Below are 12,265 nucleotides of genomic sequence, written 5' to 3' on the forward strand. Positions count from 1 at the left end.
GAATAAATGAATAACGAAATTAATCAAGGAGAGTAGCTTCTCTAAGGTACCCAGAGATTCGACGCCTAGAATATCAGAGCCAAATTTCAAATTTTGCTGGATAGTTCCTGAACTATCACACCGAGCGAGAACAAAGGGAAACGATTAGAATGAACAGGATGACAACGGGACGAGGCCGCGGCCAATTCTGTCCCCACTAGGCTTCCGTAGTAAGAAAGGTCCTGAAGTCGTTTCCGCGCCCGCGGGCGGTAGTGACGTCACGAGATTTGAGTCGTGCGCAGAAGTTGCCGGGGCAGCTGGGTGCGGAGCGCGCGCGCGGGACTTTCGAGCGTCTGGCCCGGGAACTCCACCAGCCATGAGCCTCTGGGCGGACAAGTACCGGCCCTGCTCGCTGGCGCGGCTGGACTACCACAGGGAGCAGGCGGCCGAGTTGCGCAGCCTGGTGAGGCGCCGGGCGGGGGCGCGGGGAGGGCGGCCGGGCTCAGGCGTTGGCCCCGCCGCCGCTGGAGGTGACGGCTGCTGTGGGGAACAATAAAACAGCGAAGGGGAAAGGGGGAGTGGGGGCGAAGGTCGTGCCGGTAAACAAGGATAGGCTGGCTGAGAACTGCCGTCTGAGCCCAGACCAGTCCCACATGGAGCGAGAAAACCCGGTACAGACGCGGGGCAGAGGGAACGGGTGGAGGGAACAGCAAGCACAGAGTCTCTGAGGCAGGAGTGTGCGCAGCTTCTGGAGTCCTCCAGCCGGTGTAGCTGGGTAATAGTGGGCAGAGGGAGGAGGAAGAGGAAATGGGGTGTGTGTTTGGGACGGGGTGCAAATGCAATAAATTCCACAGAGGTGGGTGGGAAGCCTTCGGAAGGTTTGGAGCAGTGAAGTGACGTCATCCCACTGATTTTTTTAAACCAGCTTACTTAAAATTTCCTGGTGTCATTGTCCTCCTTACAGATGGGAAGGTATTTGGCTTATTCATTTCTAAGGTCATTTATAATTCTAAAATAGGTTGCTAATTAGGTTGTCCTTGAGTTTAATTCCATGTGGAAGACCCGCCCCCCATCCTGATGCCTATTTTTATGTTGTCGTTTATAAAATGCTGATGGCAAGGTTTGTGAGAAGCAAACCAAATTTTGTAGGGAGTGGACAGGGAAGAGGGTCTTCAGAAAAATCTTGTGTCCCTGGAAGCCATTTATCCACCCCTTTTAAGGACCTAAAACCTATTACATCTGTATACTTTATTTATAGACAAATTGCATTTTCTCACAATAGCTTTCACTTCATTTTTCTTAGACAAAAGATACATTTTACACTATCTGTGGCTTTTTTACAGAATTTGGAATAAATGTTTTGGACAAAAATTTAATATATTCATCTTATGAAATAATAGATTTGCTTTTAAAAAATGTTTACCTTTTTATTGTTGAGTCTACAGTTTAATAAAACTACGAAACATTTAAAGCATAACCTTTATTTTTGATTTGATTGAAGATTGAAAAACAAAGGCTGCTAGTATTTGAGGGGTATGTATTATTAGTTGAATAGTGTCTTTCCTTGAGACATTTTTTTTCAGTGCCAGAGTTAGATGAGTTTACAAAGTGTTAAAATGTACTGTAATAAGTACTTCTCTTAAGATACTTATTTTTTTTTATAATGGTTACTTACAGAACTTTTGCTCCACAAGATTTTATTTATCCGAGGCACAGATGTGTTTTCACCATCTTTATAGCCTTTCATATTATAAATTCCTAAACCAGACTGATCATCAGTGTCACCTGGGAAACATTATAGAAAACACAGTCTTGCACTGTAATGCAGCACTGTCGGTGCTCTACTTTGTCCCCTTGCTCTTCCTTGTAAGTGCACACAGGCTGACTTTCACCTCCCTGTATTTGCACTTCCTGAGGCTTTCTCTTGCTGACACCCCTAAATTGATTTGAAATACCTGGGAGTTAATGTTCACTACTCCCTGTCCACTTTTCCAGTCTAGCTTTAACAAAGGATTGATGAGAGAGCATGTCAGACTCCATCTTCTGCACCCTTGAGAGAGGTAATACTGTGGTGTATTTTAACTTTAGCTTCAGGATCCCCAGCAGGATCAAGTCTCATGTGCCCAGAATGGTATTTAAGTTGATAATACACTCTGCCTTCTTTTCCTATTGCTTCCCTACAAAATTTTTCTTTACTTCACAAATAGGCCAAATGCACTCAGCTCTTATCAAAGGGACTGTGTGAAAACCCAGTTTAATTTCAGTTACTAAATTATAATTTGATGGAATGGATCTAATAACTAGCCAGTCTTTTAATTTAAAAAGTTCTCTTGGAGATTCTGACAGTCAGCCAGATTTGGGAGTTCTTACTTTCTAGCATATGGTATTGTATCAAGCATGTATGCTAGGTATGAATTACATAAAATTAATGCCAGGGAATAATCAACATCCCATAAATGTAAAATAAATATGTATACTCATACAAACACACACACACACACACACACACACACACACACACACACACATATATTTGAAGTTTCATAGGTAGAGATACAAAATATTGGTACTTAAAAAGAGTTTAATTCTACCCAGAACAATTGTATGATTAGGAAAATACGTCATTGTTTGATTTTTTTTCTTTCCCCAGGTACAGTGTGGTGACTTTCCTCATTTGTTAGTGTATGGTCCGTCAGGTGCTGGTAAAAAGACAAGAATTATGTGTATTCTACGTGAACTTTATGGTGTTGGAGTGGAAAAATTGAGAATTGAACATCAGACCATCACAGTAAGCATTTCACTTTGAGACCTCCAAATATTTTTTTTTTGTTGTTGTTCAGTTCAGGCAATGATTTTTTTTTTATTTTTTTTTTTTAGTATTTTTTTTTTATTGCTTAAAGTATTACAAAGGGTATTACATATGTGTCCATTTTATCCCCCCGCCCTAGACAGTCCCCCAGCCTCCCCTATCCCCCAGTGTCTTATGTCCATTGGTTATGCTTATATGCATGCATACAAGTCCTTTAGTTGATCTCTTACCCCCCTACCTCCTGCCCCCCAACCCTCCCCGGCCTTCCCGCTGCAGTTTGACAATCTGTTTGAGGCAGCTCTGCCTCTGTATCTATTATTGTTCAAAAGTTTATAATGTTCTCTATTATCCATGAATGAGTGAGATCATGTGGTATGTTTCCTTCATTGACTGGCTTATTTCACTTAGCATAATGCTCTCCAGTTCCATCCATGCTGTTGCAAATGGTAAGAGTTCCTTCCTTTTTAGAGCAGCATAGTATTCCATCGTGTAGATGTACCACAGTTGTCTAATCCATTCATCTACTGATGGACACTTAGGCTGTTTCCAGATCTTAGCTATGGTGAATTGTGCTGCTATGAACATAGGGGTGCATATATCTTTTCTGATTGGTGTTTCTGGTTTCTTGGGATATATTCCTAGAAGTGGGATCACAGGGTCAAATGGGAGTTCCATTTTCAGTTTTTTAAGGAAACTCCATACTGTCTTCCATAGTGGCTGCACCAGTCTGCATTCCCACCAGCAGTGCACAAGTGTTCCTTTTTCTCCACATCCTCTCCAGCACTTGTCGTTTGTTGATTTGTTGATGATAGCCAGTCTGACAGGTGTGAGATGGTACCTCATTGTTGTTTTGATTTGCATCTCTCGGATGATTAGTGACTTTGAGCATGTTTTCATATGTCTCTTGGCTTTCTGAATGTCCTCTTTTGAAAGGTGTCTATTTAGGTCCTTTGCCCATTTTTTGATTGGATTGTGTATCTTCCTTTTGTTAAGTTGTATGAGTTCCCTATAGATTTTGGAGATTAGGCCCTTATCTGATATGACATTGGCAAATATGTTTTCCCACACAGTGGGTTTTCTCGTTGTTTTGTTGATGGTTTCTTGTGCTGTGCAGAAGCTTTTTATTTTGATGTAGTCCCATTTGTTCATTTTCTCTTTAGTTTCAAGTGCCCTAGGAGCTGTATCAGTGAAGAAATTGCTTCGGCATATGTCTGAGATTTTGTTGCCTTTGGATTCTTCTAGAATTTTTATGGTTTCCTGTCGTACATTTAAGTCCTTTATCCATTTTGAGTTTATTTTTGTGTATGGTGTAAGTTGGTGGTCTAGTTTCATTTTCTTGCATATATCTGTCCAATTTTCCATACACCATTTATTGAAGAGACTATCTTGGCTCCATTGTATGTTCTTGCCTCCTTTGTCAAATATTAATTGAGCATATTGGTTTGGGCCGATTTCTGGGCTCTCTATTCTAGTCCATTGATCTATATGCCTATTCTTGTGCCAGTACCAGGCAATTTTGAGAACAGTGGCTTTGTAATACAACTTGATATCTGGTATTGAGATCCCACCTACTTTGTTCTTTTTCAGGATTGCTGCAGCTATTCGGGGTCTTTTTTTATTCCAGATGAATTTTTGGAGAGTTCGTTCTAGATCTCTGAAGTATGCCGTTGGTATTTTAATGGGAAGTGCGTTGAATTTATAGATTACTTTGGGTAGTATGGACATTTTAATGATGTTGATTTTACCAATCCATGAACACGGTATGTTCTTCCATCTGTTTATGTCTTCCTCTATATCTTTTTTCAACGTTCTGTAGTTTTCTGAGTAGAGGTCTTTTACCTCTTTAGTTAAGATTATTCCTAGGTAGCTTAGTTTTTTTGGTGCGATGGTAAACGGGATTGTTTTTATAATCTCTCTTTCTGAAAGTTCACTATTGGTGTATAGAAATTCCTCAGATTTCTTGGGGTTAATTTTGTATCCTGCTACATTGCCAAATTCATGTATTAAGTCTAGTAGCTTTTTGATGGAGTCTCTAGGGTTTTGTATGTATAATATCATGTCGTCTGCAAATAAGGACAGTTTTACTTCCTCTTTTCCAATTTGGATGCCTTTTATTTCTTCTTCTTGCCGAATTGCAATGGCTAACACTTCCAGTACTATGTTGAACAGGAGTAGTGAGAGGGGGCATCCCTGTCTTGTTCCTGTTCTTAGGGGAAATGGTGTAAGTTTTTGTCCATTGAGTATGATGTTGGCTGTGGGCCTGTCATATATGGCTTTTATTATGTTGAGGTATGATCCTTCTACTCCCACCTTGCTGAGAGCTTTTATCAAAAATGGGTGTTGAATTTTGTCAAATGCTTTTTCTGCATCAATTGATATGACCATGTGGTTTTTTTCTTTCAATTTGTTTATGTGATGTATCATGTTTATTGATTTGCGGATATTGTACCATCCTTGCATCCCTGGGATAAAACCTACTTGGTCATGGTTTATGATCTTTCTGATGTACTGCTGGATCCGATTTGCTAAGATTTTGTTGAGGATTTTGGCATCTATGTTCATGAGGGATATTGGCCTGTAATTCTCTTTCATTGTATTGTCTTTCCCTGGTTTTGGTATTAGGGTGATGCTGGCTTCATAGAATGAGCTTGGAAGTGTTCCTTCCTCTTGAATTTTTTGTAATAGTCTGAGGAGGATAGGTTTTAGTTCTTCCTTGAATGTTTGGTAAAACTCCCCTGTGAAGCTGTCTGGTCCTGGGCTTTTGTTTGCTGGAAGCTTTTTGATGACTGCTTCAATTTCTTCCATAGTTATTGGCCTGTTGAGATTTTTAGATTCTTCCTGATTGAGTTTTGGAATGTTGTATTTTTCAAGGAATTTGTCCATTTCCTCCAGGTTGTCTAGTTTGTTGGAGTAGAGCTGTCCATAGTATTTTTTAACAATCATTTGTATTTCTGTGGGGTCTGTTGTTATTTCGCCTCTATCATTTCTGATTTTGTTTATTTGGGTCCTCTCTCTTTGCTTCTTGGTGAGCCTGGCTAGAGGTTTGTCAATCTTGTTTATCCTTTCGAAGAACCAGCTCTTGGTTTCATTGATTTTCTGTATTATTTTTTTGGTCTCTATGTTATTTATTTCTGCTCTAATCTTTATTATCTCCTTCCTTCTGTCACTCTGGGGTTTTCTTGTTGCTCTCTTTCTAATTCTTTGAGTTGTAGGGTTAGCTGATTTACTACCATTTTTTCTTGTTTTTTGAGATAGGCCTGTAGAGCTATAAACTTCCCTCTCAGGACTGCTTTCATTGTGTCCCATAGGTTTTGGATTGTTGTGTTTTCATTGTCAGTCGTTTCCAGGATGTTTTGAATTTCTTCTTTGATTTCATTGGTAACCCAATCAATATTTAATAGCATGCTATTCAGCTTCCAGTTGTTTGAGTATTTTGGGTTGTTTTTATTGTAGTTTATTTCTAATATTATGTCATCGTGGTCTGCAAAGATGCTTTTTATGATTTCAATCTTCTTGAATTTGGGGATACTTTGCTTGTGACCCAATATATGGTCTATTTTTGAATATGTGTCATGAGCACTTGAGTAGAATGTATATTCCGTGGCACTGGGGTGAAGTGTTCTGAAGATGTCTATTAAGTCCATCTGATCTAGTGAGTCATTTAGGATTGCTGTATCTTTGCTGATTGTTTGTCTAGAGGACTTATCCAGTGATGACAGTGGTGTATTAAAGTCCCCTACTATGATTGTATTGTTGTCGATCTCTCCTTTGATATCTTCCAGAAGATTTTTTATGTATTTGCGTGCTCCTGCATTGGGTGCATATATGTTTATCAGGGTTATATCTTCTTGTTGTATTGATCCTTTTAGTATTATGAAGTGGCCTTCCGTATCTCTTGTTATGGCCTTCACTTTGAGGTCTATTTTGTCCGATATAAGTATTGCTACCCCAGCTTTCCTTTCTTTTCCATTAGCCTGAAAGATATTTTTCCATCCCTTCACTTTCAGTCTGTGTGAGTCCTTTCTAATGAGGTGGGTCTCTTGTAGACAGCAAATGTATGGGTCATGATTTTTTATCCATTCAGCCACTCGATATCTTTTGGTTGGAGCATTTAGCCCGTTTACATTTAAAGTTATTATTGAAAGGTACTTGTTTGTAGCCATTTCTTTTTTTTTGTGTGGCTGATTTCTTTCTGGGCTTTTTAGTTCTTCTTTTTACACCAGTCCCTTTAGCATTTCTTGCATTGCTGGCTTGGTGGTGATAAACTCCCTTAGCCTTTTTTTGTCTGTGAAGCTTCTTATTTCCCCTTCAATTTTGAATGATAGCCTTGCTGGATAGAGTATTCTTGGATTCAGTCCTTTGCTTTGCATCACTTTGTAAATTTCCGTCCATTCTCTTCTGGCCTGATGTGTTTCTGTTGAGAAATCATTTGATAATCTAATGGGAGATCCCTTGTATGTAACTTTCCGTCTCTCTCTTGCAGCCTGTAAGATTCTCTCTTTGTCCTGAATATTTGCCATGGTAATTATGATATGTCTTGGTGTGGGTCTTTTCGGGTTCACCTTGCTTGGGACTCTCTGGGCTTGTGTGACTTTTTTCTTCCCCACCTCAGGGAAGTTTTCTGATATTATTTCTTCCAACAGGTTTTCTAATCCTTGTTCATCTTTCTGTTGTTCTGTCACCCCTATTATTCGTATGTTGTTTCGTTTCATGTTGTCCCAAAGCTCCCTTAGGCTCTCCTCCTGTCTTTTAATTTTTTTCTCCAACTGAAGTACAGTTTGGGTGTGTTTTGCTTCCCTGTCTTCTAATTCACTAATTCGGTCCTCCGCTTCTCCTAGTCTACTCTTGATACTTTCAATGGTGTTCTTTATTGCAGTTATATCGCACTTCATTTCTTCTTGGGTCTTAAGTTGTCGATTTTTTCATCTGTTTCTTCTTGCTTCTTGGATAAGTTGTCAATTTTTCCCTCCATCCGGTGTATGCACTCTCGGACCCTTATTCTGAATTCTTTTTCTGTCATGTTGTATGCCTCTGTATCACTTAGCTGCTTTTCTGGTGAGTCCTCCTTTTCTTTCCTTTGGGGATTTCTTTGTCTACCCATGTTTGATCTCACTGACGTATATAGATATTGAGTCGTTCAGTGGCTGCTCCCTAGGTGGCAGTGGCTCCTCGGGCTGTGGTTGCTCCTTGGGCAGTTGTGGTAGCAGCTGCTCCTTTGTTGTTAGCGGGTCTTCTGATGGGTGCTGTTCACAGCTGTTGTGGCTCTTCTGGCTGGTGGAGGGAGGCTTCACCCACAGCAGCTGTTCCTCAGACAGAGCGTGTGGAGATCAGGAGGCCGCTGTTGCTTGGATCTGCTGCGTTGATTTAAAGGCACAAAATACAACACAACAAGGCACAACGTACCAGGCACTGAACACAAATGAATTATGGTATTATTAACCCCAAATAAAGATGGCCACCCGAGCTAAGAGAGTTGGGGGGTAAGGAAGAAAGAAGAGAAAAAGATAGAAAAACAGAAAAAAGAGAAAAAAAAAAGAAGAAAAAGAAAAAAAAAGAAAAATAGAATGAAGTAGAAAAGGGGAGGAGACTATTCATATGAGGAGAAAACTCCGATAGAACCGCCACTAATCCCAACAAATTCCAGCAACGGATCCCTGGAGTGAATACAAACTACAAACAGCCAATAATATCAAGTGGGGCAAGGGAAAGCAGAAGCACAAAAATAACTGGCCGGGGGGTGGGGGGGGTGGGAATGGGAGACAGAAAAAGAAAAAGCAGAACAACCTCACATACAATCCTTAAAGAAAAGAAAAGAAAAAAAACCCCAATATACTCAACAATCGAGCAAGCAACAACAGAACAATAGAGAAAAGGAGAGAATAAAAAATTTGGATAGTGAAGAAAGATAAGGGAGAGGTGGATAAGGATTTAGAGCAGGTGATTGGAAAAGGGATATATAAGTAGGGTGAAATTTAGACAGGGCGTATGAAGAATAGGGAAAATCTAAAGCAGGAATAGGGTAAGAGAAACAGGACAGCAAAAGGGGAAAAGTGGGGAAGAGAGTTTTAGCACAGCAGCACAATTGAGGTAGAGGAAAATGATGCTAAAGGAACGATGAAAATAGAATGGAGAACCTTAGTCCCAAAATAAAATAGAGAGAAAATAAAATGACACTTAAAAAAAAAAATGGTAAAATGGCAGCAGTAATAATACTGGTTAAAAATAAAAATGTAGTAATTAAAAGGGTAAAATCAGGTGATGAAAAAAGAAAATAAATGGTTTCTTAGTTAAAAGGTGAAACAATAATTAAAAAAAAAATAAAAAAAAAGGGCTGTAATGAAGGTGCTTCAGATCTTCTGCTCCTCTTTTTGGCACACCAGGTATTCAGGAGAATGTTGAATTTCCCTCTGATACACTGTTCCTCCGTGTTGTAAGCCACAGTCCTGATTTTAAGGCAGGCTACATTGGTTTCCCAGACAGCCCTTATCTGTATTTACAGAAGAGTCAGTTCGTGGCTCTGCCTCTGGGTGGCAGTGCGTCAGGATTGACCTCTGAGGGTATAGGACCTCTCTGACCAGGTGTTCTCTATTGTACCAGAAGCTGGTTTGGAATGTCCTCCGCCCAGAGCTGGTTTTCCAGTAATCACTCCCCGCTCTGTTTCCCAGGCTCCCCCAAAACAGCCTTCCCTTACAAGCTCTGTGACTGACCCCAACTGGGTAGTCCCTTGCACTGGGTTCAACAATCAAACGCACAGATTTAAGAGCCTGGGAAGTTGTGCGAACTCGCAACGCTTTACCTTCTAAATCTGCGCGAAGTCTCTGCGCGCGCTCTGGCTCCTGGCACCGAGTAGCCGGCAAACTGGCGTAATCTGAGGCTGCCCGTTTGTGTCCCGTCCAACTGTGGGCTTATTTATAGCGTTCCCTTCTGCCAGCAGCCCTGGGGGTGCCCTTCCACACTCGTGGGTCACGCTGGCTCCAACGGCCACGGTCTTTGTGGGGCGCAGAGCCCCCACCCCCCTGCGCGCGTTCCACTCTCCAACCTAAACTGCAAACCACACCTTTGGGGAAAGTCTAACCTTTCTGTGGGGAGAAGCAGAGTTCCTCTGAGTTCACGTAGTCGCGCTGCTTGAGAGCCGTTGTTGCCGGGTTAGTAGCTGGTCTCTGGATGCCGGTGACAGTCACCCAAGATGGCACGGTCTCTGCGGCTGTGCCGGCGCACCTGGAGAGGTTTCAGCCTCAGCCTCTAACCGTTCCCTTTATCTAGGATTTCTCTGTCTTTCCTGGCTGCAGACTGTCTCAGCTGAATCTCCTCTGCTTATTCGGGCTGTATGCTACCCGTTTCCAGCTGCCCGCCCTTATCTGCTCCGGGACAAGGCACCGACATGTCTGTCTAAACCTCCGCCATTTTCTTCCTCTCTCCAAATATTTATAGCAGGAATTTTCAATCCTCCTCATCAATACATTGCCCTCCTCCATTGCTGCCCCATATATGATTTAAGTAAGTATTTCACAGGTAATCCTGGTGTTCAGGATTGAGAGCTACTGATTTATAGACTTAATTATTATAACCAGCCCAAAGTCAGTTATGTTATAGAGAAATAGGAGCAACAGGAGATTAGGGTAAAATGTGGTGGTAGGGTTCATTTTAAATTACATAGAAAATCAGTGGCTCATTTGAAACTAGAACTCAAGGTTTCAAAAGCTCATTGTTCTGAGAGCAATAGTGGGTATGGAAAGAAGGATTGATTTTGAGGGAAATTGTAATCTTGGAATAAGGCAACTTGGTAAAGATTGGCAGCTGACTGACTGGAAAAGGAGGCACGAGGCTCTGGGATCATAATAGAGTTCCTGTAATCTTGCCCTGGCTGAGCTTTCCAGCTTCATATTGTCCAGTGCATTTTCATGCTCTTCTAGACCATGTTGAAGATCTAGCTGGAATGTCTGCTGTCAGAGTGCCCTACAACTCCATTAGAACTAATTTTCCTTCTGGTACACAGTTTGTACTTTAAGAGTACTTACTTTGTTTTGCCTTATGTTATATTATTACTAGAGGCCCAGTGCACAAAAATTTGTGCACTCGGTGGGGAGGAGGAGGGTCCCTCAGCCCGGCCTGTGCCCTCGCAGTCTGTGACCCTCAGGAAATGACCACCTGCTGGCTTAGGCCCGCTCCCCGGGCCTAAGATGGCAATCAGACATCACTCTGGCAGCCCGGCAGCTCTCGGGGGATGTCCACTTGCCAGCGGGGACCAGGCCTAAACTGCATTCGGACATCCTTAGCACTGCTGAGGAGGCAGGAGAGGCTCCCACCACCACCACTGTACTGGCAGCCATCAGCCTGGCTTGTGGCTGAGCAGAGCTCCTCCCATGTGAGAGCGCCCTGACCACCAGAGGGCATCTTCTGCATTGAGCGTCTGCCCCCTGGTGGTCAGCATGTGTCATAGTAACCAGTCATTCCCAGTCCTTCTGCTGTTAGGGTCAATTTGCATATTACCCTTTTACTATATAGGATAGAGGCCTGGTGCACGGGTGGGGGCTGGCTGGTTTGCCCTGACGGGTGTCCCGGATCAGGGTGGGGGTCCCGCTTAGTTGCCTGGCCAGCCTGGATGAGGGGATGATGGCTGTTTGCAGCTGGTCACACCCCCTTCATGGTGGGAGTCCCCACTGGGGTGCCTGGCCAGTCTGGTGAGGGTCTGAGAGCCGTTTTCAGGCTGGCGGGTGACTAAAGCTCCCAACCTCTCCTTTTTTTCTTTTTTCTTTTTATTCTGGGATTTATTTACCTTCTATAGCTGTCACTGGAACTGAGAGCCGGCTTTAGCTCTGAGGCTCGGCTCCAGCTCTGAGACCTCGGCTGCTGAAAGCAGGTATCTGGGTTTGTTTGGCTTCTATAATTGAAACACTGTTGCAGCTCCAGCTCCGAGGCCGGCTGGCTGAAAGCAGATTTCTGGGGTTTGTTTAGTTTCTATAATTGCAACATGGTTTCTTAGAGTGCAGCTCAGAGGCGGGCAGCAGCAGGCAGGGAACCTTGGCTTCCTCATTCACTGGAGCAAGCAAGCCTCCTGTTCGCTTCAGCTGCCTGGCTGCCGGCCGCCATCTTGTTTGGCAGTTACTTTGCATATCGCCCTGATTAGCCAATGGGAAGCGTGTTGGAGGTATGGTTAATTATCATGTTTGTCTATTACTAGATAGGATAGCTTTTACATCTTTTACTTTGACAAAGTAGTATTTATTTTGAAATTATATAGGGAATATGGCATATTCATTTTCATATCCTTCATAGCCATTGCTATACTGTCTTATACATATAGGACATTGAAAAAAAATGCGTGCTGAATGACTGGATGGTAAGTAGTGTTATTAGAATGTTTAGGATGATAGATTTTAGGCCAATGTTGATTAGCTTGTGTTTATTTAATTTTTAATCTTTATTGTTGAAACTATTACATATGTCCCCTTTTTTCTCCCATTGACCCCTTATTGC

At 42.2% G+C, this 12,265-nt stretch overlaps 1 protein-coding gene across 1 annotated transcript in view; it reads left to right on the forward strand.

Moving 5' to 3' along the window:
• The first annotated feature begins 256 nt into the window (after positions 1-256).
• The window catches only part of RFC3 (replication factor C subunit 3), a 47,285-nt gene continuing 35,276 nt past the window's right edge, over positions 257-12,265 (forward strand). Inside the window, exons 1-2 of the mRNA XM_081083034.1 lie at positions 257-442; positions 2,630-2,767. Coding sequence (XP_080939160.1) covers positions 356-442; positions 2,630-2,767 — 225 coding nt within the window. The 5' untranslated portion in view covers positions 257-355. The remainder of the gene's footprint in view (positions 443-2,629; positions 2,768-12,265) is intronic.

The sequence above is a fragment of the Myotis nattereri genome, assembly GCF_964212035.1.
Source record: "Myotis nattereri genome assembly, chromosome: 2".
NCBI lineage: Eukaryota > Metazoa > Chordata > Mammalia > Chiroptera > Vespertilionidae > Myotis > Myotis nattereri.